The sequence below is a fragment of the Aspergillus steynii genome, assembly GCF_002849105.1.
Source record: "Aspergillus steynii IBT 23096 chromosome Unknown P170scaffold_4, whole genome shotgun sequence".
NCBI classification, from domain to species: domain Eukaryota; kingdom Fungi; phylum Ascomycota; class Eurotiomycetes; order Eurotiales; family Aspergillaceae; genus Aspergillus; species Aspergillus steynii.
Window position 1 is genome coordinate 3,255,375 of NW_020194401.1, and position 24,673 is coordinate 3,280,047.

Here is a 24,673-nt window from a genome sequence, read left to right on the forward strand (position 1 = left end):
CGGGGCCGGAAATTATTGGCTAAAATTAGCAGAGCTCTCCCTGTCTGCAGAGAGGGGGAGGGGAACGCCAGCTGTCCGGAAGGGTTCCCGGAGGACAGGGGACCTAGACTCCCGCCAGCGAAGCTAGCCATTCGAGAGCCCAGATCGAGGGTGGAATTCAGGAGTACTACGGTGTGGGAGTAGGATAGCGAGGTATGGAAACTAGTTGACGCCAGATATGTTGGCGAGGTTTTCGTGGCACGGGGAAGTCACGGGATCTGTGGTGATCCAGACGGTAACTCATAGGTAGATACCAGGTACTCCGTAGTTGACGGAGAACGAGAAGAGTCTGGAAAAACATCGGTATTTGAGCTGCAGCGATGAGCAGGGTAATCAAATAGAAGCAGATCAAATGGATGGGCTGGGATAGAGAACGGAACGGTGACGAGGCAGTGGGCCCGTTTTCAGATGAATGAACCCTGAAAAGGGGCATGGCCGGTCTAGAAGTCTCCGAGCCTGGCAGAAAACCAGACGGCAGCCGTTTCCAACGCGGCTGTCAGATGATGCTTTGCATTTTTCTTGCTCCTGCTGTCTGTCCGTCTGTACGCAGTATGTACTCTGTAGATAGGTATTGCTAGAGCTCTCGTTTCTGTCTGGGTTCAGAGTACAACTCCGATGCAGCATGTACCGGTACCTGGGTGCTCGACCACTTAAGCTGCGACAGGAGGTCACCAGTACCTGCCCCGCCCCGCCGACCGGTGCTGCTAAGAATAACGCGGCCAGACCGGCGTATGGTCACGGGCCGTCACCGCCGCGCAAAAGCCCGCCACGCGCGGGTATTTGGGGCGGACGGTATTGTCACCAGGAGGAAATTGGGCCCACTTGGAAAATAATAAAATAATAATAAAATAATAATAAAATAATAATAAAATACTAATAACCAGAATCAAATAAAACCAGAAAAAAGAAAATAATCCAATAAAATACTTGGTCAAGAAGGATAAATCCAGCTCAAATAAATAAACCTCCCCCCATCACCACCTGTCTGCTTCTTCTACCTACCTACCATCCTCCATCTCCATCTCCATCCTCAGGTACGTACCTCTTGATCCACCCACCCATCCTGTTCTGTGTCGCACCAATGGTCGGCGTCAACGGGCGCCAATGACGGCAGCTTGTCGACATCCCTCCTTCCGCTGCGATCGACGGCGTCGTGGCAACTTGCGAGCAAGACCCCTCCTCTGCTGCTGCTGCGGCGGCGGGAGAAGGAGGGGGCCCCCGCTTAAATGGACTGTCGTGTCCGTCCTTCTGACGCTCGTTGTTGCTGGCTTTTTTCTGTTTCCTCGGTTCCGCCGTCCTGTCTTGTCCTCCTCCACAACCCTTTTTCTGTTAAGCTTCTTCCCTAAGCTTCCCGTTGCTGACTTGCCATCCTTTGTCTCCAGCGACCTCGGTGGTGTTGACTTCTCTCTGCTCCCGCTTTCTCTCATCGCTTCCCCTCCAATTATCAGACACAATGGCCTCCAAAGCCTTGCCCTCTCACCTCCGCGCCCCCGCCAGCGAGTCCTCCAACGCTGGCGGCTTCGGCAAGCACCACGGAAAGTCCCAGTCTCACATGGTAAGTTGCGCAACTCGGTGATACGCCTGCTGCATTCCTCTTCCCATCATTTCGGAGATTCCCTGACGGCAGCGGTCGAGAGGTGCAAGTTTCTCGAGTTGCTGGTGGCCAACGCGGGAACTCTGTCTGGCTCTCGCCGTTGGAAGGCGGCAATTCACTGCTCGTCCATGGAATCTCCCTGCTATCGAGCACTTCTCCCAAACCCCGCTTTGCTATCCTGGTCCTCTCGGATTCCTCCCCCATCTCGCAAATGGTTGCTTTGTGCCTTTATAAAGAGATCGGGAATTCCTCAATCTATTTATGGCCCCATCTCTGATCCAGAGTGCGATGAATTGCGATACGTTGCCACCGTTTTCTGTATTATCTTTCTGTCTTCTGTTTCCCCGCATCGCTTGATGCCAGATATTCCCACCGCGTTCACCGTTGCTCTCTGCGACCCGCACTAATGTCTTCCCTCATCCAGGCATTTGAAAATGCTTCCACCAGCGTCGCTGCCTCGCAGATGCGCAACGCCCTGAACGCCCTCGCCGAGTCGGTCCCCGATACCAACGAGCGCAAGCGTTTCGAGGCCGAGACCGACAACTTCTTCGCCCTCTTCCGCAGATTCCTCAACGATAAGGCCAAGGGCAACGAGGTCAACTGGGACCGCATCGCCCCTCCCCAGCCGTCGCAGGTCGTCGACTACGCCGATCTCGGCGCCGAGGCCTCGGTCGAATTCTTGAACAAGCTGGCCGTCGTTAAGCTGAACGGTGGTCTGGGTACCTCCATGGGTTGCGTCGGACCCAAGTCCGTCATCGAGGTCCGTGAGGGCATGTCCTTCCTGGACCTGTCGGTGCGCCAGATCGAGCACCTGAACCGCACCTTCAACGTGAACGTGCCCTTCGTTCTCATGAACTCCTTCAACACCGACCAGGACACCCAGTCCATCATCAAGAAGTACCAGGGCCACAACGTCGACATCATCACCTTCAACCAGTCCCGCTACCCCCGTATCATCAAGGACTCTCTCCTCCCCGCCCCCAAGTCGTACGACGCTCCCCTGCAGGACTGGTACCCTCCCGGTCACGGTGACGTCTTCGAGTCGCTCTACAACTCCGGTACCCTCGACAAGCTCCTGGAGCGCGGCGTCGAGTACATCTTCCTGTCCAACGCGGACAACCTGGGTGCCGTTGTGGATCTCCGCATCCTGCAGCACATGGTGGACACCGAGTCCGAGTACATCATGGAGTTGACCGACAAGACCAAGGCCGATGTCAAGGGTGGTACCATCATCGACTACGAGGGCAAGGCCCGTCTCCTGGAAATCGCCCAGGTGCCCAAGGAGCACGTCAACGAGTTCAAGTCCATCAAGAAGTTCAAGTACTTCAACACCAACAACATCTGGATGAGCCTGCGTGCCATCAAGCGTGTCGTGGAGGAGAACGAGCTGGAGATGGAGATCATCGCCAACGAGAAGTCCATCCCCGCCGACAAGAAGGGCGATGCCGACCAGGCCATCTACCAGCTGGAAACCGCCGTGGGTGCCGCTATCCGCCACTTCAAGAACGGCCACGGTGTCAACGTGCCCCGTCGCCGCTTCTTGCCCGTCAAGACCTGCTCCGATCTCCTGCTCGTCAAGTCCGACCTGTACCGCCTGGAACACGGCCAGCTGGTCATGGACCCCAACCGTTTCGGCGGTGTCCCCGTCATCAAGCTGGGTTCGGACTTCAAGAAGGTCTCGGACTTCCAGAAGCGCATCGGCAGCATTCCTCGCATCGTCGAGCTCGATCATCTGACCATCACCGGTGCCGTGAACCTCGGCCGCAACGTGACGCTAAAGGGTACCGTCATCATCGTGGCGACCGAGGGCAGCACGATCGACGTGCCTCCGGGCTCCGTGCTGGAGAACTGTGTCGTGCAGGGAAGCTTGCGTATTCTGGAGCATTAGATGCCGTGATCTTCCCCTTCTGCGCTTTTCTTCATTTCTACCGATTCCCCCTTTCTTTTTTTGTTTGTTTTACACAGCCCTAATTGATTCCCTGTCTGGATGGAGGCATTTGCATGGGTTGATAGAAGCGTGTTAGAGGACATTGGAGGTGGTCGAGAACGCCGGCTGTTATTTTTTTTGGATCCGATTCAATCATGGGATCTGGCGATCGAGTTCTAGTGTTCGAAGATGTTTCATGACAACATGTTCGTTGTGGGAATACAAGAAACTAGTTTAATCCAGCCTCTTTTGCACTTGTTAGTCTACCGAGTAACCATAATCGTCTTCAGTAGTGTATACCAGTATACCGTGTAGAGGCCACTGCCACGTGATGCTGCTTTTGTCTTGCATGTCACACCCGCGAAGAGTTCCTCCGTCCGCCACCCATCTGTCGCTTTTCTTTGATCATCACCGTCCACTTCTGACCAGAGTAAGTCTTCCTCCATCGTACCACCAAGGGAATGAGTTCCCACGATGAATGATCCGGAGTATGGTATCATCGATCCATCATTCCGATCCATTGGACACCACCAGTACGACCAGCCCTCCCGGGTTGATGAATAAGATGCCCTGACACATGCACAGCCTGTGTACTGTACCAGAAATCGGAAGGGCCAATTATGCTTTAAGGGCACGGTCTAGAGGCTTTTCCTCGGCGACAGTCGCTTGCACTAATCGCTCACCACAGCCGAAGTCTGGCAATCTAAGTCCGCCACATGAGCCTCTTTCCGACCTCAGTCGCGCTCAATCCGGAAGATGAACCTCCTGACTATCCTTCCTGTTCATCCACGTATAGCTTGGCGATGGAGACGGATCTGACCTCCGGGACGAGTGCTGCCGCTGATTCACCTCTACCTCTCCATCTCTACCCTTCACTGCTCCCCGGTGGACTTCAATTACCGGCTTGATAAGCATCCGAGTCATTCCCACTCATACCCCTCGTATTGACAACAACGTGTGCCTGATGCATTTCCTACGTTCGACGCCACTTACAAATGGACATGGGTTCACGGCGCCACTGCCCAGCACCTCTCGCACGCCTTCAATGGCCTAAGGCCCTGTTTGGACATGATGAACCCGCAAGGATCGGTCAGGAGATTAGGAAAGGGTCCCCGACCCACGGTCATATATTCCACCGCGATGAGCTAGAGACACAAAGGCTTATATATATAAAGGAAGCTTTGCGGTCGTCTTGGAGGCTTACTTTTTGGAAAGACCAATCTGAGTTCCTTTTGCGACGAGCCTATCAAAGGCTGAGTCATCGCATGGTTCCCAGAGCGTTCTATCGCCGTGAGTGATTTTATTTCTCAGCATCGCCAGCTGGCGCCGGGTCCGTCCCCCACCTCCGGAATGTCGGACATTCCGATGGGGGATAGCGACCCTGGCGAAAGCTATCGAAAGTTCAGTGACCCGGGCAAGAAGCGGGTGTCCATGGCATGTCTGGCCTGTAAAAAGTCCAAACGAAAGGTACACCTCTATTTACTTCTACCTCTCTTTGCACCCTAGGGTCCTGGTCTCTTCTACCTGCCCATGAATATGTGGCAGTCTTTTTATGTTCTTACTTCATCTCTCCCTTGAACCTTCTTTCCTATCCCATCCCCTATTGGAGCGAAGAAAACAAAAATGGAGCATCCGATTGACAGATATTTTGATGACAGTGCTCCGGTACCGCCCCCTGTGACAACTGTCGAACCTTTAATCGGCAATGCGTTTTCGACGAGACGTTGGATCAACGTCGCCGCGTGGCGGCCAAACGCACGGCGGACGAGCTGAGCTATCATCGTGACATGCTAAATGACATGCTGAAGGTGATGAAGGCGGAGAACCAGTCCTATGCGTTCCGACTGCTGGAGATTGTCCGGAACGATGCCTCCACGGAAGAGATACGCGCTTTCATTGATGAGACGCTCGCTCATTTCGTGGATGCGGACAAGGAATCCCCTCTCACTGTCCAGAAAATGAAAGAGATCCGACGGGTTATTGACCTTGAAGGAGCTGGACCGTCATTTCGCCCACAGGTCATGGATATCCATTACCTGTGTGGTGAAGTGCCAATCAGGGTCCCTGCGAAGCCGTGGACAACTGTCACCGAGGACCCAGACCTTGTATCCCATCTGGTGTCCTTGTACTTTACGTGGGACTACCCTTTGCATGCCTTTTTGGATCGGGACGTGTTCTTGACCCATATGATCTCGGGCAACACCGGCTCTCAGTTCTGCAGTCCCTTCCTTGTCAATGCTCTGCTCGCCAATGCTTGTGTGAGTCGTGATTCTCCCCTATCGAGATCCTTTCCGAGCCTAATGGATTTGGGATTAGTATTTCTCGGACTACACCGAAGCATACGTCGACCCAGGCGACATTGTGACCAAAGGCGCCGATTTCCTCGCCGCAGCTGAACGTTTGAGGGACGAGGAACCAGTCAAGCTTAGTCTTGCGTACCTACAGGGGACCCTCTTGCTATTTGAAAGGTTTGTCACTGCGCTGAAACGCGATCTTCGGTTCTTCTCATCCTCATTCGACTCCCATATTCAGGTATTCCCTCTCCGGAGATAACGATCTGGGGTACAAGATGCTTCACCTCGCCATATGGACCGGCGAATCGCTTGGACTTATTGGCCCGAAGATATTTCGAATGGAACCTGGTCACATACCTGAAGACATGGATATCTCGGTCCGACGAACGGCTTGGGGTCTCTTCCATATCGATACGTACGGGCTTCCTCCCCTCCAAGAGGAGTAAACTAATGTTATAAATAGAGTCATCCATGCCTCATTCCTGAGACCAAGTTTGATCGACAAGGTCAATGTGGAGCGACCCAATACAGAGGAGGATTCAGCTATGTGGTATCCATACCCCTCCCGTCGATCCGCCCGGCCGGCTTACCTTGGTCAATACTTTGACGAGTCGTGCGACCTATGTGAAATCGCGCGAGACATATCCCGACGTCTTTTCGCGGTGAGCGGGACCTCATCCTCGGCGGAGCACCAACGTCGAATCAAGGAGATCATGTACGAGCGGCTCTGTCGTTGGCATGACGCACTGCCGGCGGTCTTCGACCCCGAGTGTAGGCCCCCGCCGTATATCATTCTTCTCAGGTAGGCTCTTGATTGTATCCTGGTTTTGTGCAGTCGGATCGGGGCCGTGGAGCGGTCCAGAAAATCTCATTGTCCCAAACTAACCATCAACGCTACAAGGATGCGATATTACACATTGATCATTACTATGTTCACCTTTACGCCAAAAGAGGATTTATCGCGATTGGAATCGGAGGCTCCTCAGACGCCCGAAAGTCCGCCGGGCCTCAATCCGTTTCCTAAGTATAATGCCGACGAGATTGTTCTGTCTGCAGCACGGAATATCTCTGCTCTCGCCCTTCCACATCGCTGGGAATACGGGATGACTCGTGCGCATCAGTTTGCACTGTATGCCATCAATCTGGCTTTGTTCATCATGCTTAGGCACGGCACGTTCGATGTTCTGGACCCGGACTTTCTCATGCTGGCAAGCTCCTTCCACAGTATAGCCAGCCGCTCTCGCGTGGGAAGGAATCTATTCCACATCTTCCTACAGAACACCCGCTCCCGAGGCCAAGGCCAGCGACTCCACGAGTCAACCGGCGTGACGGAAGCGCTGAAGGCGTTGTTCGATGCGGCGGGCAGCTCCCACTTCAACCCCCTGGAAGACTACACCAAGGGACTGGAGAAACTGGATACGGACGAGCGCTACCGTGGAACCCCCGGGGAGGAGCTCGACAGCATCTCCAGCATGCTTGACCGATATGAAAGTCTAAGTCTAGGAAAGGATGAAATCGCACCCGAGAGACCGCATCAAGGCGATTCGTAAAAGGAAGACTTGGTTTGATCCTGTGATCTATTTTAATTTTTGACTGTACATTTCCTTTACACGACCGCGCCAAGGCGCGAAATTGAATGCGAATCCCTTCTTTGCAATATCACATGAAAAAAGAGGGACGGCGAAACCGTAACGTGACCTTTCGGTGGAAGGGTGAAAACCTGTATGAACAACCGTTGATGGATGGTGTTGACCAATCTGCGATCGATCGATATGGTGGTACCGTGGTCCGAGCACGCGAGGCTTTTGCATACTATTTCGGATGACATCACAGACGGGATCTCAGCTCATCCTCTCCGGACCTCCTCCTTCCCTTCCCTTTTCCCTTCCCTTCCCTTCGTCATTCATCGGCACGACTTCAAGTTGTCGAAACACATACTCTTTTTGCTCGTCAATAAGTATCAAGGAAGAGAATCCTTCTGCCTGTCCCCTTTCCCTCGATAAACGATGCCATGGATGGCTCGACTGGGTATTATCCGTACGAGGACAGCTCGAATACCGACTCCGTCGCTCCTCAAATAGATCCCACCGATTTTTCTGGGATCCCCCCGGGCCACGACTGGACTTGGGGGCACGGAACACCTGCCTCCCTACATTCGATGGGGTTCAACCCCTACACTCCCCCCCCATCCTGTTCACTACCACAAAAGACCGCCGTTCCCACCCAACCGGTCATCGACATCGTCGTCCTCGCGAGATATGCCTGGCACGGCGCCTAAGGTGGCCATCCCACGGTCGCGAAGTCTCAGCAGCCAGTCTGAACGACGCCGGTCGGCGAGGGCCTGCGAACCCTGCCGTCAGCGGAAAATCAAGTGCGATGGGAACAAGCCGTCCTGCAGGCAGTGCGTGGAGCATGACGTCAGGTGTACCTACATGGATGTCAAGCGGGTGCGGGACCAGAAACTGCTGGGAGCTCTGGCGAAGAAAGTAGATCGCTATGAGAAATTATTGGAAGATCTCGAGGGACAGGTCGACGCTCCGATGGCCAGGCGGATCCGGAAGGCCTTAAAGGCATGTCACCACAATGCTACATGTGATTCTATTACCTTTCGTCCGACTAACAGGTGTAGGCATCGAACGAACCTCTTCCCACGACCGACGAATACCCCGACTCAGACGACGACTCCGAATCGATCGGATCCCTGGACAATATTGACTTGGTGGAAGAGGACCTCAATCGGAATGAGAGGACGGTGGCGATGGGGTTCTTCGGAAAGAACTCCGAGGTCTCGTGGATGCAAAGACTGGTGGACGAGGCTTCCAATCTCAGCATCCAGTCTTCCGAGCACGTCGAGCAGCAAGACCAAGTTACTTCCGGCCAGTCGGCCGTGCACAAGCCAGGCTATTCGATCTCGATGCTGAGCTACCATCTCGACGATCTCAGCATCCCGATCCTGGAATCGGTGGACCCGTACGCGCTGCCGCCCAAGGAGCTGGCCGACCGGTTCTTCGGCGCCTACTTGGAATCTGTCTATCCCACTTTTATGGTGATTCGGCGCAAGACATTCGCGGACCAGTATGAGAAATTCTACCGGGAGCCGTCGCACCCGCCACGGACGTGGCTCGCCATCCTGAATCTGATCTTCGCCATTGGAAGTCGTTATCTCCGTCTGATCAACAGTTCAGATGCCGGGGACATGGATGATCTGGTGTACCTGAATCGGGCTCGAAAGCTGGCCTTGAGTGGAAACGTGCTTTTTGAGCATGCCGACCTCCAGCAAATCCAAGTGGAAGCTCTGGCCGCTTTCTACCTCCTGTCTCTGGACCAGGTGAACCGGTCTTTCCGGCTGTCCAGCTTGGCGTTCCGATCGGCCTTGTCGCTTGGGATCAACCTTCGCTTTGTGGATGACCGGACGCAGAATGCCGCGAAGGAAGCCCGGAGCCGTCTTTGGTGGGCCATCTACATCTTTGAGTACCTCCTCGCCTCGATCACGGGCCGGGTCTCCTGCGTCGGGGAGTGCCTCACTGCAACCCCGCTGCCCGTTCCGTTCGAGGAGGATAATTTCCACCGTCCGGAGGCGCTCTGCCTCCTCCAGGACACGCCGCTGCGGGCGAGTCGTCTGAAGATGACGCTCTTACAGAGCCGGGAGGAAGCTCAAGCTAGTGCCGAGTGGCTGGCCATCTGCCCTCCTAGCCCGTCGCTGCTTTTCCATTGTATCGCGGACCTCATCGCCATTACGCAGGCCATCATCAACAAGGTCTACAGTCTCCAGGGACTGCGGGATCGACCCAGCCAGGTTGAACAGCGCATCCGGAAGTACGCCGCCATATTGGAGGCCTGGCTGTCCAAGGTCCCTGAGGTCTACCGATTCACCGAGCGGCACAGCGAGCGGCTCTTCATGCCCGAGAACAGTCCGTTCCTGCGGGAGCGCGTCTATCTTGCGTTTTCGTTCTACAGCGCCAAAATCAGTCTTTGCCGACCCTGCCTCTCGCACGCCAACATGAAGGCCGACCTCGCCGACCGGCCGACCCACCGCACCCGCTTCCGCACCGACATGGCCCTCACCTGCCTGCGAGCCTCCTGTTCCCTGATCTCCATCCTCCCCGATGACCCCGACATCATCTGGCTTGCCCGGATCACGCCGTGGTGGAGCGCCCTCCACTTCATCATGCAGGCAACCACCGCGCTTCTGCTTGGTCTGATGTGTTGGCCGAGAGTCGAAAAGGACGACCGAATTCTCACGGCGTCGCAGACGATCAGTAAAGCAATGATGCTCACATCCACTCGAAAGGCCTTCCGATGGCTATATACGATGAGCGAGAAGAACGTGGCCTTTCGACGGGCCTTTCTGAATGTCGATAATGCCCTCCGTCAAATCGCTCCGATTTTGGAACTGGACATCAGCGACTTTCCCGATGGAAGTACCCTGTCCCCAGCGAGTGACAACATACTTGGTGGCGAGAAGATCGGACTTGATTTCTTGGATATTTGATTTACTGTACTTTGGTGCGGTTCTCGGTTCTTGAAATTGGTGTTCAATGCAAGCTAAGTATTACGCGATGACGTTTAAACAAAAAACCGGAGTTTTGGCCAGTAAGAATTGATTGATTATCTTGGTTTAGTATTTCGAGCGTGCGATTCACCTTTCTTTGTCGTTCTATCTCGTCCCCTAGATATGGCTGTCTACGAAACCCCGCCGAACAAACTGTCATCTGACTTCTGTATCTATCTACATGTGTCTGGCGCCTTGTTTCTTGTTTCTGTCTCTTGCCTCTTGTTGCTTGTTTGTGATTCTGTCATTCCCTACCAGATTGAGAGGGTCCAAGAACCCCATCTCATCTCATCTCAGCACTTCTATTTAATGTGTATTGGTGTTGTTACAATAGTGGACTGAGGAGGAAGAGTTTTAATATATGGGTGTTGATCTATGCATTATGTAGATGAATGCAATCAAGCTTACTTCTTCTGATAAACATATACAAAAAACCGAGAAGACTATATCGTGGTAGATCTCGTCTATCATGTCTGAGTGCAGACTGGTTACTAAATGAATGAATGAATCGGATGATGAAGTAATATATAGACTATGATACTCTAATATCACCCCCTGACAACAAAAAATCAAGAATTAAAAGAAAAGATAAGGACAATAGAACCCTAAACACGACACACATCGAATAAGGACGGTATACTAGATATTGAAAAAAAAGATAATATAGTTACCACTACCACTAAAACTAAACCTAAACCTAAACCTAAGACTAAAAAGATTACAAAACCACCGCTAAATAGTTACCATAAAATAGAATAAAAGAAGGTAAAGTAAATCAATTAAATAAACAGGCTAAACACTCGATCGATACATACACTCGAAAACAAACAAAAACAAAAACAAAATGAAAAAAAAAAGAAAACCCCGATGTTGGCTAGCTATAACTAAGTTTCGTATCATTCAGTTCAGTGGAAACAATCAATCGATCGATCAATCAATCAGATGAAACAAATCAAATCAAATCAATCAAACCATACCATACCATACCATACCATAAATAACATAGCATAGCATACTGGACAAGACAGGACAGGACAAGACAAGATGACAGGACAAAATACCGACGATCAACGAATAAACAAGGTAAAGACAAGACAAGACAGGTCGTAACATGTACCTTCAACTTAAGATGAACAGATTAAGGGAACAAAAAGTCCTCGGACAGATTAGGTCATTTGCAAACGAAAGAGATATCGATAGTAGAGCCGGAAGGATGAAGACATGTAGGAAAGGAAAATGGATGATGGGTGAGAACAGAAGAGGGGACATGGACATCGACAAGGCAGAGGAAGAGTCGAAAATGCAAATGCAACATGCAAGTGAAAATGCAACGCAACTACATATGCTGAGGCATCATGTACGCCCGTTTCCGCGGGTCGTCGTCGACCGAGGACGGGCCGCGCTTCTGGCCCGGGTTCAGGCCCAGCGGGTCGACGCCGTGGGGATGGGGCAGGGCGTGCGCGTGCGCCTGGGGGTGGTGAAGAGGCGGTTGGGCGTGGCGCGGAGGTTGAGGATGGACCTGCATCTGGGGCTGGGATTGCGGCGGCATGGGGATCTGATGGGGTTGGGGTTGTTGGAGGTGGCCGTGGGCGTGGTGGGCGTGAGGGTGCTGCATGTGCATCTGGGGCTGGGCTTGAGGCTGGACGCGCGCCGCCGCCGCCGCCTGCATCTGGGTCTGCGGCATTTGGTGCTGGAGGTGGGACTGGGAGAGTTGGCTCTGCGGCAGCTGGTTGTGGGCGTGGGCCAGTTGGTTGTGGTGATGCACTTGGCCGTGAGACACCGCGCTGGGCGGGTGTGCCTGAGGCTGAGGCTGCACGGGAGTCGGTGCCTGGGGTTGAGCTTGAGGCTGAGGCTGGGGTGTCTGCTGCTGCTGCTGCTGCTGCTGAGGTTGTTGCGGCTGAGCGGGCTGTTGCTGTTGCGGCTGTTGCTGTTGTGTCTTTGGCTTTTTCGGCTGGTGTGGCGGCAACTGCAGCGGTGGAGGCGGCGGCAGACCCTGAGCCTTTGCCTGCGCCTCGGCTTCAGCATGAGCGGCACGAGCAGCGATATCCGCCTTGCGAGGACGACCACGAGGTCGCCCCGTCCCGGTCGGCTTGGATGACGGCTTCCGCGGAGCCTTCGGCTTGGGAGGAGCGTTGGGATCCATCTCGGACTTGCGAGGTCGTCCGCGGCGTCGCTTCATCGGGACCACGCTGCCGTCGGGGTTGGTGATCATGGGTGGCGGAGGCTTGGGTGCAGACGAGGTGGCAGAGCCTGGTGCATGAGGATCACCACCGGGCGCTCCAGCAAGGGCGCCAGGAGCGCCGGGGGGCATCGACCCTGGCAAGGTGGGCACTGCAGATTCGGGGAGGCCGGGCACGGCGTTGTTGGCAGCGTTGGCAGCGTTGGCGGCGGCGGATTGCTTCGGCTTCCGGGGTTTGGCCGGCTTGGTGTTCTCTTCGCCAGGAACCCCGGATTTGCGTGGTCGCCCACGCTTCTTGCTGGGAGTCCCCGTCGCAGAAGAATTCTCGCCGGGTGCCCCGGCGGGTTGTTGCTGTTGTTCGACCGGCTGGCCCTCGGGGAGGTACATAGGTTGTTGATGCACTTGCCCGTTGATCTGGATGGGATTCGCCGCGGGCGATGCGGTGGGTTTGACAGGCTGTTTCGGTCGCTTCTTGGCCGCAGGAGCCGCCGGACCGGCAGGAGCAGGGGCAGCGATATTGGGGTTTGACGTCGCAGCGGTGGTGTCATTGTTGTTGTCGGCCGATATGAGGTCGATTGGGCCCACCGTTGACGGCGTGGACGACTGCGGCCGATGGGGCTGTTGCTGAGCCAATATCGAGTGTGGCGGCTGATGTGACTGCTGGTGGAATTGCGTCTGTGGTTGTTGATATTGCCGCGCTTGGAACGTGTGCTGCTGGAACTGATGCTGTTGATGCGCCGGCTGTTGCGGCTGCTGAGGCTGCGATTGGTACGGGGACCGTTGCGCTTGCTGCTGCTGATAGCGGGGATGCTGTTGTTGCTGGAACGAATGCTGCTGCGCCTGCGATTGTTGTGCTTGCTGAGCTTGTTGGGCTTGCTGCTGCTGTGCTTGCTGAGCTTGTTGCTGTTGCTGGGCCTGTTGCTGCTGCTGAGCCTGTTGCTGCTGCTGGGCCTGCTGCTGTTGCTGTTGAGCCTGTTGTTGCTGCTGCTGCTGGGCCTGCTGCTGCTGCTGAGCCTGTGCATGCGCTTGCTGCTGCTGCTGATAGGTTTGCTGCACTTGCTGGTACGGGGACTGCTGCGCCTGCTGATACGGAGACGCGTGGGCCTGTGCCTGTTGGTAGGGAGATTGCTGCGCCTGCTGGTATTGGGCATGCTGGTATTGATGATGCGATTGCGCCTGCTGATACTGCGGCTGCTGTTGGTGGTACTGCTGCTGCGGTTGCTGCTGCTGAGGCTGACTAGCGGCCATCATGGGCGACGCGCCCGCCGAGGTGGAGGCCGACGGATGCGAATGCGTCGACTGGCGGTGCTGCAGGTGCTGTTGTTGCATGCGCTCCAGAGACTGCTGCGGCGACGAGATGGTCATGGCATGCGCGTGTGGCGACAAACCCGCCTGGGCGCCCATGGCAGCGGGGTGCGGGCGGAAATTGGCGGCCATGGGGTTCATGTTCCTCTGCAGGCTTTGCAGCGATAGATAGGGATCCTTCAGCTGGCCGACAGTTTCGGTATTCCGCTGCAGCAGGTCCGCCGAGCCTTGCGGCTGATAATGACTCGGGAAGGGACTGAAATTGCCACCCGGCGGTAGACCGACTAACGGGGCCGACGAGGGCGTCAGCTTGCGAATGTCGGGAGAATTAGCAGCCGTCAGGTCCGTCGTCTGCGATTGACCGCGCAGCAGGGAACTGTTGTTGGCGATACCGCTGCCATGGTGGGGATGAGCAGCGCCCATGGACGGCGATTGCAGCTGGTGCTGTTGATGCTGCGGATGAGAAGACTGTTGCGATTGCCGCTGCTGGGCAAAAGGATGCCCCCCATATCCCATCATCTTGAACGACAGGCGTAGTCAGTGGTGGTGGAGTGTACGGAGTAAATAGTATGTATAAGATCCACTTGTATATTGACAGGATGGAAAAAAAAAAAAAAAAAAAAAAAAAAGGATGTCAGGTGCCAGACATGTGACCGCGTCCACAAACACGGTTCCCGTTCACCGGCAGCGGCGGCCAGTCGGTGTTTGCCTCTCAGTCGGGCAGGAGAGAGCTGTGGAGGGGATCGAAAATAGAATCCGGGGAAGAAGACAGCGTCGACCAGCAGAGACAACCCCTGGATCAATTGACGGCGACTCAAGCCCCAAGCGAAGAACGACCAACGCGCAGTTCAGCGCGCGTATCTGTTCGGCGGAGAAGAAGAGAAAAGGCGTCGGATTGGCCTGAGGCGCGCACCAACTACGGGGGGCGACTCACACCCGCGGCGCAGTTCGTCGAGACCCCCAAAATAATAAAATAAAAAAGGGAATCAATGCAAGGTGTCCGGATTCAAGAGGCAGACAGAAGAGGGAAACCCCTCGAGAGACACCGAAACTCCCTGGAAACCGAATCTCCAGAGGGTCTTTCGATGAGAACGAGACCCGGACTGGCCAAGAGGATGACGGTTTGCGATCTTTTCGATGGGCAACTTTTTTTTTTTACCCTTTTTTGATTTTTGATTTTTTGGAATTTGGGGAATTCTTTTTTTTTTTTTGTCCCCGGCGGAGGCGACCCCTCACGTGACGGAAGGCCAGGTTGCCACTCGCCGCGTTGAGGCCGTCAGGCACAAATACGAGTCGCGGCAAGAGGCGACGAGGACGGCGATGCCTGACGGTCGCTGCTTCATCTTCATGTCCAGAGAAGTCGAGGGAGTGTTGGTCGATCTATGAAGGGATTCTATGATTTACGATGCTACTACCGATGAACCATCTACCCCATGCCGGGGGGATAATAAAAATAATAAAAAATAATAATAAAAAAAAAGAAAAAGAAAAATAAAAAGAAAAATGAATATTCGAAAATAAAATAAAATAAATAATAATAATAATAATTAAAATAAAAGAATTTCCAGAATCCATAATTAAAATAAATCGAATAAAATAAATCAACCAAGCAACCCCATCTTATCGACCTGGTTCCCTCCACCCCTCGACTCCATCGGCCATAATCGTTAAGGTTCCCTCGTGAGTCCGTTCGACGGTCGGTGATGCTGCGACGAGAGAGCTGGTGGTGTGGATGCTTGTTCCTCCATACCACAATAAAATAAAAATAAATTAAATTAAATTCAATCCAAATGAAATCGGGGGAGAAAAATAAAATAAAGTAAAATACAGGATAAAGAAAGCAAACCCTCCTGTCAAATACCAGCGCCGATTCCTCATGTAACCCCCAGAACTCAATATTATCGTCGTCGCATTCAATTGCACCTCTACCTGGATGATGCTACACACAAACTCCCGCCCGTCGATGTTTATTACTTACACCCCGAACAACGACCCAGAAATTAAAATAAATAAAATAAAAATACAAAATCAAAAAAGAAAATCCGAATTAATATATGGTACAAAGTCAATTTCCCCAGTCTTCACGCCTTACAGCGCTCGCCCTCCTCTCTGTCCAGCGGCAGACACGGAGCGAAAAACAAGCGACCGGACCAGACTCCTTTTAACGTGAATAATCCCACTACGACCCACAGAACGAGCACACACAGCGAAAGAACCTGCCACGGACGTTAGACAAGAGCCGATCACAAGATGACGCCACATATTCTTGATGATTTATGTCTCTCGAACACTCGCTTTAGAGGGAAGATGACGTACCGTGCCCAAGATCCGAAAGAAACTCGACGGCAGCGCCGCTCCCATCTCACAGGTACAGACCGCAAACACCCCCAGAGGGAAGGTGAACCCCCACCAGCCGATGTTGAAGGGGAAACTCTTGCATCGAGCAATCGAGGCGAGCGCGAAAAACAGCCACACCAGGCCGAACGACCAAATGATCAGCGCGACCAGGAACCCGACGCTATGCAACGTCTCCCCGGACGAGGCTTCCAGGGTCCCGGTTTGCGGGAAGATCTTGTGTGCGACTTCTCCGAGTTTAAGTGCCCTGTCGTCGTGGTTCGTGTGAGTACGGTCGGTGGTCGAGGATAGATGGAAGACTACGTACCCGTATCCTCCTTGTCCCAGTGGGCCGAGCGGCAGGAAGACGCTCACGATCACCCCCTTGGGAGGGATCTTGTGCAGCGTCAGTCGCTGCAGATAGATCACCAATACCATCATCGCCAACGGCACCCCGATGCCCCAGAGCATGTACGAACAGACGATGGTCCAGAGCGCGTGTTGCGGATTCGGCAGCACGCCCGCCACGATGCCGCCGGACGACCCGGCCACGATGCAGGTGACGATGGGGAGCAGCCAGACGGCGGTCATGGAGGACAGTTGCATGTCGCTGCCATGAGCCATGCTGCGAGCGTTAGATGGTCTCGTGTGTTTTCAACCGGGGAAACCTACAGAAGAAAAGGTAAAGAGAGGGCAATCACAACGGACAAAACGGCGTCGAATATCCACAGCCCCCAGGCAAAGTTCCGAGCCCATTCTCCCCAGGCGGGAACGCAGACGTAGCAGAACATGTTGATGATGGTGGCGAAGCCCATCGGAATCGTTCCCAGGAACATGGACTGCACGGGATGGGTGATCATGAGCATGAAGATCTCCGGGTACAGCGTATACCGCAGGAGGGAGATGACGGTGCCAATGGCGAAGAGGACGACGTTGAGAACGAACAACACGATGGAGATATACTGCAGCCAGGCGCCATTGTAGGGGAGCGTGTTGAGCAGGATCGACACGATTCCCGTCCCCATTGTGACGGAGAACCACCTGGTATACATCGTTAGCCGTGGAAGGCTCTGCCGTTCCAGTGTAACCTACGAGGGCGTGAAATGGCGAACGACTCGTCTCCAACCCACGTCATGCTTGCTGGGCGCAGGTGCATCGGATGGTTGGTCCGGGTGAAACATGGCGAGCGATCGTCGGTTACTGCTGTTCCTGATTATTCAAGATTGCAAGAGAAAGATATGGAGTAAGCTGTGCGACGTTGGCGTAGTGGTTTTTCTAGAAGCTTGAAGTTGGCGCCTGCTTCCTTTTTCGGACGATGGAGGTTGGCAGTTTCGCAAACTGATCACGTTCCCTCTATAGCATTATCCCGAGACCACATTAAGAACCGTCTTTTCACAGGCAGATCTATATTATAATTTTTATTTCTTGCCATCCGTGAGTCACCGGGCGTTGGTTGAGGTCGCCGACTCAACTCGGCCGAGATGAGCGGATTCGGATCCTGTCAGCTCCAATTGTTCTAATATTGAGACAACTAGCTGGTTCAGGAGGATATCGGCGATTGAAGCTGATTCAAATGAGATTCTGAGATTTGATTCTGGTCAAAGCCAACTCAATCTTGCCGGATGTGCGAACAAAGAACTGGCATGTCTTGTTTCCATGTCTTGATTCCACATGTAGTTTCCTAAATACATCACCTATTGGGAAATGCTTTGGGTTTTAGCGTAACTCAATCTTTACTCACCTACTTAGAGTAACTCGATGCATTGGACATAATGCTAGACGCAGATACATTTCTACGGATTACATCATAGGGTTACAGCGAAGAGAGGGGAGCCATGGGGCAGATTGGAAAATGCAGGGAGAAATCGATGAACCAAAGAAAAATATGTCGGCATTCGGCGATTGAAGTGGGGCCTTCAGAAAGTATTTATTCAGGACGCCGAAGTATGTCTGCATCAGGAAGACCTAAAAAAGTTCTATGTGGATGGAGAGGCGTTAATCACTCTTTGTTTTGTTCGCTATTTTAAGCAAGGTCATTTTGCTTTTATTATTTCTTGCAATTAAACTATAATTTAGTTTATTGAATCTCGATGACACTCATCGCAAACCACCAGGACATCAAACGACTACCGAATAAACAAGATTCCACAAAACAACTGTATCTACGGACGTCGAGTCCGATTAGAAAAAATGACAGTGAAAGAAAAATAGCTGCATGGGAAGAATTATGCCGAAGATGAACCACGTGATGTCCCCCGCCTTTCGATGCATCACAACGAGAACCACAACACTCAACCCAGGCCTCACTCAATTGACCGTCCCCAACATGACCACCACCATCTCCCCAGAGGACGTAAACCGTCTATCCTCGTTCCTCGCGCACGAACAGATCCAGATCCCCACAACGACACCCACCCCGCCAGCAGCCGACTGCATCGTGATCTGCGTATCCGCGATTCTCGACGCCGCGGAGACGGTCTTCACGCACCTCGAACAATGCCCGACGCTGACGAAGACGCTCGTCCTGTGCGGCGGGATCGGCCACTCGACGCCGTTCCTGTACGATGCCGTCGCGCGTCACCCGCGCTTCGTCCATCTGGCGGCCGATATCCAAGGATTGCCAGAGGCCCGCGTGCTGCATTGCCTCTTCACGCGGTGCTTTGATGCCGAGCGGATCCAGAGCGCCGGGTGTCGGGTTCTGGTCGAAGACGGGTCGACGAATTGTGGTGCGAATGCGATCTTCACGAAGGAGTTGCTGCGTCGGAGTGGCGTCGAGGTTGGGTCTGTGCTTGTGGTGCAGGATCCCACCATGGCACGCAGGACGGTCGCGTCGTTTGAGAAGGTCTTTGCTTCGACGGGGACAGAGTCTCCGAGGTTCGCGAGTTGGCCGGTCTTTGTCCCCAGAGTGGCTCTGCAGGCAGGGGAGTTGGTGTATAATGTCCCTGGGATTCCGGCGGATCGGTTGTGGAGTCTGCCGAGGTTCTTGGGGCTGATAGTGGGTGAGATTCCTCGGCTGAGGGATGATGCGGAGGGATATGGGCCGAAGGGGAAGGGGTTTATTGCGCATGTGGATATACCGGAGGAGGTGGAGGCGGCGTGGGAGAGGGTGAAGGGGTTGGATATGGCAAGGAGATAACGGCGATGAAAGACCGACTGTATATACTATTCCTACGTCCGCAACTACATAAATATCTAGGGACTGGCTGCCCTTTCGACAGGATTGCCTACTTATACCCGGGTCGGCATCATTTCTGAGAAACTCCCCTCGCCAAAGTCCGTCAGAAGAAAGTCGTCTACGGCGGTGACCAACGACTCGGCTTGGAAACTGAACGGCTGCTGCGGCATTCCAACTACTCGAGGGTCATAATCCAGAGAGACCGAGGGGTCCTGCGAACTGTTCTGGAGCGGATACAGACTGGCAATGCAATCGGACAGTTTGCGATGCAAACCCGGAGTCATGCGGGAGATGGGATGCTGCGCCAGACCGGGCGTGGTCTGGAACAAGGCCAGCACGCGGCGAATCAGCGAGAAGATGCGGTCCGGGAGGATCGAAAGCTGCAGCGCGTAGGTCTTGGTGACCTCGAGAAGGAAATGGCCAGCAAAGGCGATCATGATGTGGAAGTAATGCGGCATGCCGACCAAGTTCTGCTGCAACTGCTGCTCCTCCTGCAGGAGCATCTCGAAGATTGCCACGGCGGCATCGTGGGCCATGCAGGCGGCGACCACAAAGGACGCGGGGATCGGCTGCCCGTCGAGGCCCTTGAATACTTGATGGCCGAGGTAGAGCTTTCCGAACTGGTAGTGCAGCTGGAGTCCACGGCGTGGGAACTCGCCGATGTGCGGATCGGGTTTGAAGAGCACCGAGAACTTGGTGAACCATTTGTCCAGCTGTCGGGAGTAGTGCATGATTTGATTCGCAAGGGCTTGCGGCACTTGGGCCTCCTGCTCGGAGCCGAGGAGATCCCTGATCTGCCCCATGATCAACAAAAGGGCCACCTGCGAGACCAAACGCACGTCGGAGTCGGTGGCTTGATCATGGTTGAGGAAGGTTTCCCAATGCATGGCGATGTCCTTGTCGCTGCGCAGCAGCGGGTCGCGATTATGCAGCACAGACAAGTGGTGATCAGATATGAAGATCAGGTACCACAATCGCACGCGGTCTCTCTGTACCATGATCGCAGGACTATGACCGGGGAGTGACCCGTTACTGGCAGTAGACACATTTTCAAAGCTGCGATGAAGCCGCATATCAGCCGCTCGACGGACGGCGTCGCTGGAGAGAATCCGCGATGCGTCGGACAGCCAGAAGGAGCTGATGCAGAGAGCACGCACGTACTCTGGATCATGCTTCTCAAACAGGGACCGAGAGACCAAACGGCGGAATTCCCGATTGCAGGCGTCATAGAGCGACTGGCCTTGGGGATCATGAAGCGCGGCAACGGTGCAAATGGCTGCCAGGAGAGGGGGAGATTTGGTCTGTAATTGCTGCAGACTGCGATATTCACTGCAGATGCCGTACAGATACGGATCGAGTCGCGTGAGGTACTGGTTTACGAGGCTTTCGGCCACGGTCACAGTGAGAACTCTCCTGCTGACGAAATCATCGGCAATGGTCTGCTTCGTGCGAGCGCTTTGCAGGCTATGACTAGACGAGCCCGGGCTTCCTAATTTGGCGATGTCGAGGAATGTGTCGATAGGGGCATGGACGGCCGATGGCGTAGCAGGGGGAGAGATTTCACAGCCTGAGAGATTCAGATGATCTCGCTCGTGGTCGCTGGCTGCATATTCAGCGTGGTCCACGTTGGTGTCCAATGAAACTAAAGGCTTTGGCAATGGCAGATTGATATGTTGACAGACGGCATTGAGGGTGGCATGAAGATTCTGAACATCAGCCTGGAGAAACTCCGTATTTCGAAGTCATCCAGGAATAACTGTCAGTTCTACTCTCACAGACGTCGGATATTAAACTGACTTGACCTCTTCGACTAAGGACTGCAGGCTCTTATTCAAGACGCAAGAGAGAGATCGACGACGGCAACGAACACACGGAGGCCCATGAGTCATGTCACATTTGATCTGACAATTTGTCAATCAGGGCGCAGCAGAGCCAACCATCTTGACGCACCTTTTGCTTTCGACACGCCGTGCAGGCCGTGATCTTGCGCGTAATTCCGGGCAAGACATCGACCATTGCCGAAGCCTCTTCGTGACCGGCAGCAGCATGAGATCGTGCATCCCTCGCATCTCCACCGAGAGACTGTTCTGGCGGCAAGATGTCCGGTCTGATGTCGTCGGGGCAAGACCGCTTTCGTTTGGTCATGGCAGCAATATCTTCAGTGCGGGTCTGTATAGCGCAATGCAAGAAGACAGACGGAGGGACATCGGCGAGCTTCCCGCGTCGGATTAAATAAAGAAAAGAGGGGACAATCCTCTTGGCCGGCCGTCTCTGATCGACAGTCAGGGATTCGCCATTGCCGTCAAGGATCCAATGGGGCCATCGCGTTGTCCATCAACCAAGCTATTTAGGGCTACGGGCAGCTTCCCCGCATCTCGACCGGTGGAGATCGGTCAATTGCCGAGTGCTGCATGGTCATTGGAACGAAGATACGAAGGAATTATCATTCATAAGTGAGTGTACGCGCTTGAACGGAGAACCGAACTACAAACGACATCACCATGACCGTCCCCCCGAAGCAAAAGAGCCCCCCTCCCGGGATCTACTGCCCAGTGATCTCGTTATATACCTCGACTGACCGCCAAGATATCGACCTGGAGGCATCGTCGAAATTCTTCAGCTACCTGATCAGCAGTGGCATCGACGGACTAGTGCTGGCCGGGACCACCGCCGAAGCAGCCCTTTTGTCCGCCGACGAACGAAAGGACTTAGTCCAGACCGCACGAAAAGCAGCCGTCGATCTAGGACGGCCAGACCTCCCCATCATGGCGGGAATCAGCGGCCAGTCGACCAACGAGTCAATCCGCCTCGCGCAGTCAGCCTGGGACGCAGGGGCGGACTACGGCCTGCTCCTGCCCCCGAACTACTGGCCCAAAGCCGTATCCCGAGACATCATCCTAGACTTCTACCGCGCAGTCGCAGACGCGACTCCTCTACCCATCGTAATCTACAGCGTACGTCCCTTCAAACACAAACAAACCCACAAACCCAAAGCCAAACCTAACAACCCCAGTTCCCAGCCGTCACCAACAACATCGACCTAAACTCCGACCTCCTCTCCTCCCTCGCCGAACACCCCAACATCGTCGGCGTGAAACTCACCTGCGGCAACGCCGGCAAGGTCACCCGCCTGACGAACAAATACACCCACGACCAATTCGCCGTCTACGCCGGGTCCTCGGACTGGCTGATCCCGTGCCTCAGCGGTGGGGGCAGCGGCTGCGTGACCGGCATCGCGAACGTGTTTCCGCGGACAGTGGCGCATCTGTATGATCTATGGAAGAAGGGGGAGGTGCAAGAGGCGCGTCAGCTGCAGGGCGTTGTGGCGGAGGCCGAGAAGGCGTGTAAAGAGGGGATTGCACCGACGAAGTACGCGGCGGCGTATTTTGTGGGTGATGCGGTTGGGATTCAGGAGAGGGCGTTCTGGCCGCGGAGGCCGTATCGGGCGGTTGGGGAGGTGGTGAGGAAGTGGGTGGTTGAGGTGATGGGGTTTTTGGAGGGGGTTGAGAGGTCTAGAGTTTGAGTAGGAGAGGATGTATAATTTTGAGTGTTCAAGTTGGTAGAGTGCTTGATATTATGTGGTCTAGTTCTTGGATAATGGGTTTGCTTCTATGGATCTGGTCATATCAACAGTCGTTGTATAAATCTTAATCCTCCCACCAAATAGCACGCGCACAAAAGTAGAGCCTGTCTTTCTCAACATGACCAGAAACCGAGTCTTTCGGGGGAGTAATGCCGCTAGATTACAACAGCTCAGCTGTTACTAAGACAGGAAGCCCATCACAATCTACGTGTTGATCCAACCCGCGTGAAGATTGTGTCTTAGCATTATCATAGACCATACCATCGTGTTTGAATCCGGGCTGCCAATGCCATTCGACATCAAGAGTGGGTTTATTGTCATTGTAACCGAGGGGGCAAAAGAAAAACGAAGTTCCCATCATTGCACATCTGATGAATATTTGCTGACAGGCAAGAATGATTCCATATTGAATCGACTTGGTCGCTTGGTTTCTCGGGGTCGGAAATATACTTTTTCTCCACCCATGAACCATGCATTCTGGGAGGCGATCTGCTTTCCTCAATTCGACAGGTATCTCTGCTTCTTGTAGCCTGAAAGTATGTGTGGTCGTGACGTGCTGATACTGTCGTTTTCACTCTGGTAGAGTATTGATGTATTCTCATAGTGAGAGCAATGTCGTGAAGTCCATTGGTGCTTGCGTTGTGAGAAGCGTTTTCTTGCATAAGAACACTTCTTTTGCGTTGGAACCGGCCTCCGCAAGGTAGCCAGCGCATGGAGAAAGTGTACTTCGCTTGTTAAGACTGAAGAACTGTTGACTTGCTATTGGATTTGTAGCCAAGAGCAGGTTGAGATTTGCTAGTTGCATGTATACTGGAATGCTGTAGTTTGATTACCGAGTGGGATCCTCAGGGGATGTAGGCGAGCGTCGACATCGCATGGTGCTGAAAGTTATCTGCAAGATGGTTTAATGAATGATTCCACGTCCGTTTCTTAGAATGGGTTCGTAATACTTGTGTCATTATATGTCAATTCGATTTCAAGATGACCTCTGTTCTTTGCTTTGTCGTTAGGATTAGGACCGGAGAAAGGTGACTTATCGAAGCACAGAGCGGTAGCCTTGACATTTGGAGGAATGTCCGGGGCTTATAATTTTCGGGGCAACAGGCAATCAGACAGAGGCGCAAGTATCGGAAAATGCGAGATCGAGGTTTGTGAGGCTCGCTCGTTTCCGTTTTCGACTGGTGGCGGATGCTAGAGTATTGTTAACTTCTGTTGTTTCCTTCGAATCGCTTGACGAACCGTTCGTTAATTGATGATGGGCTATTTCATCTCTTCTATCGGCCCTGTGCCTTGCTACCCTTGGCACATAGTGTGGATGGGTAGGCGGTGGGAGGCTTGCACCGTGGGTGTTTGCGCGATTCCATGTGAAATAAGCGGAGAAGATATCGGAATTTAGGACATGATCTCGCCAAGTAGAACGCTGCCCCTTGACGAGTCGCGGGACAAGGAGGTGGTCGTCTCGCGTGGTCGATGCGACGAAGAATGCGAGCCCGCCGTCATCCTGTTCCATGTATTTTGCTATCGCTGTGCTCTTGGGCTTCCTCCTGGCGACCCGGTTCAGGAGGTAAAGAGTCTGATTGAGATGGGCTATATCCCTCAGCGCCCCATAGCGAATAGAATGTGAACACATGGAAACTCAAATCCCTGATGTGAGAGCGAATGCTTCAACGACAGAAGACATCGGACACATC

General features: G+C 53.7%; 8 protein-coding genes across 8 annotated transcripts; 5 read left to right on the top strand and 3 right to left on the bottom strand.

Annotated features, from left to right (window-relative positions):
• Positions 1 to 1,102: 1,102 nt before the first annotated feature.
• Positions 1,103 to 3,822, top strand: ugp1 (UTP glucose-1-phosphate uridylyltransferase). Its single transcript, XM_024849312.1, has 2 exons — positions 1,103 to 1,594; positions 2,058 to 3,822. The coding sequence occupies exons 1-2, from the start codon at positions 1,493 to 1,495 to the stop codon at positions 3,519 to 3,521; spliced, it is 1,566 nt and encodes a 521-aa protein (XP_024704935.1). The 5' UTR covers positions 1,103 to 1,492; the 3' UTR covers positions 3,522 to 3,822.
• Positions 3,823 to 4,910: 1,088 nt separating this feature from the next.
• P170DRAFT_447269 (Zn(II)2Cys6 transcription factor) lies at positions 4,911 to 7,404 on the top strand (the record flags this gene model as incomplete). Its single annotated transcript, XM_024850862.1, has 6 exons — positions 4,911 to 5,027; positions 5,219 to 5,818; positions 5,877 to 6,028; positions 6,093 to 6,269; positions 6,318 to 6,656; positions 6,756 to 7,404. 6 exons carry the CDS (start codon positions 4,911 to 4,913, stop codon positions 7,402 to 7,404), a joined length of 2,034 nt encoding a protein of 677 aa, XP_024704936.1.
• A 581-nt stretch (positions 7,405 to 7,985) lies between these two features.
• Positions 7,986 to 10,438, top strand: P170DRAFT_190263 (transcription factor). Its single transcript, XM_024842701.1, has 2 exons — positions 7,986 to 8,424; positions 8,484 to 10,438. Exons 1-2 carry the CDS (start codon positions 8,113 to 8,115, stop codon positions 10,344 to 10,346), a joined length of 2,175 nt encoding a protein of 724 aa, XP_024704937.1. The 5' UTR covers positions 7,986 to 8,112; the 3' UTR covers positions 10,347 to 10,438.
• A 1,060-nt stretch (positions 10,439 to 11,498) lies between these two features.
• On the bottom strand, positions 11,499 to 14,489 carry P170DRAFT_190412 (uncharacterized protein). The gene is made up of 2 exons (XM_024842702.1): positions 13,582 to 14,489; positions 11,499 to 13,500 (listed from the first exon to the last, which is right to left on the bottom strand). The coding sequence occupies exons 1-2, from the start codon at positions 14,407 to 14,409 to the stop codon at positions 11,743 to 11,745; spliced, it is 2,586 nt and encodes an 861-aa protein (XP_024704938.1). The 5' UTR covers positions 14,410 to 14,489; the 3' UTR covers positions 11,499 to 11,742.
• Positions 14,490 to 15,971: 1,482 nt separating this feature from the next.
• On the bottom strand, positions 15,972 to 17,405 carry P170DRAFT_447272 (TDT family transporter; the record flags this gene model as incomplete). The annotated part of the gene is made up of 5 exons (XM_024850863.1): positions 15,972 to 16,106; positions 16,207 to 16,492; positions 16,553 to 16,849; positions 16,897 to 17,265; positions 17,317 to 17,405. The coding sequence occupies 5 exons, from the start codon at positions 17,403 to 17,405 to the stop codon at positions 15,972 to 15,974; spliced, it is 1,176 nt and encodes a 391-aa protein (XP_024704939.1).
• Positions 17,406 to 18,550: 1,145 nt separating this feature from the next.
• Positions 18,551 to 19,360, top strand: P170DRAFT_358384 (DUF218 domain protein; the record flags this gene model as incomplete). Its single annotated transcript, XM_024844288.1, has 1 exon — positions 18,551 to 19,360. One exon carries the CDS (start codon positions 18,551 to 18,553, stop codon positions 19,358 to 19,360), a length of 810 nt encoding a protein of 269 aa, XP_024704940.1.
• A 92-nt stretch (positions 19,361 to 19,452) lies between these two features.
• On the bottom strand, positions 19,453 to 21,544 carry P170DRAFT_475933 (uncharacterized protein; the record flags this gene model as incomplete). The annotated part of the gene is made up of 3 exons (XM_024853301.1): positions 19,453 to 21,105; positions 21,268 to 21,300; positions 21,350 to 21,544. 3 exons carry the CDS (start codon positions 21,542 to 21,544, stop codon positions 19,453 to 19,455), a joined length of 1,881 nt encoding a protein of 626 aa, XP_024704941.1.
• Positions 21,545 to 21,900: 356 nt separating this feature from the next.
• On the top strand, positions 21,901 to 22,922 carry P170DRAFT_475934 (dihydrodipicolinate synthase family protein; the record flags this gene model as incomplete). Its single annotated transcript, XM_024853302.1, has 2 exons — positions 21,901 to 22,353; positions 22,413 to 22,922. 2 exons carry the CDS (start codon positions 21,901 to 21,903, stop codon positions 22,920 to 22,922), a joined length of 963 nt encoding a protein of 320 aa, XP_024704942.1.
• Positions 22,923 to 24,673: the final 1,751 nt, after the last annotated feature.

What these genes read in the sequence shown, in the direction of transcription:
- ugp1 (XM_024849312.1), top strand. Translation starts at nt 1,493, where the DNA reads ATGGCCTCCAAAGCCTTGCCCTCTCACCTCCGCGCCCCCGCCAGCGAG. An exon ending in GAAAGTCCCAGTCTCACATG is followed by an intron (nt 1,595 to 2,057) that starts GTAAGTTGCGCA and finishes TCCCTCATCCAG; the next exon opens with GCATTTGAAAATGCTTCCAC.
- P170DRAFT_190263 (XM_024842701.1), top strand. Translation starts at nt 8,113, where the DNA reads ATGCCTGGCACGGCGCCTAAGGTGGCCATCCCACGGTCGCGAAGTCTC. An exon ending in GGATCCGGAAGGCCTTAAAG is followed by an intron (nt 8,425 to 8,483) that starts GCATGTCACCAC and finishes TAACAGGTGTAG; the next exon opens with GCATCGAACGAACCTCTTCC.
- P170DRAFT_190412 (XM_024842702.1), bottom strand. Translation starts at nt 14,409, where the DNA reads ATGATGGGATATGGGGGGCATCCTTTTGCCCAGCAGCGGCAATCGCAA. An exon ending in AGGCTCAGCAGCAGCAGCAG is followed by an intron (nt 13,501 to 13,581) that starts GCCCAGCAGCAG and finishes CAGCAGCAACAG; the next exon opens with GCCCAGCAACAGCAACAAGC.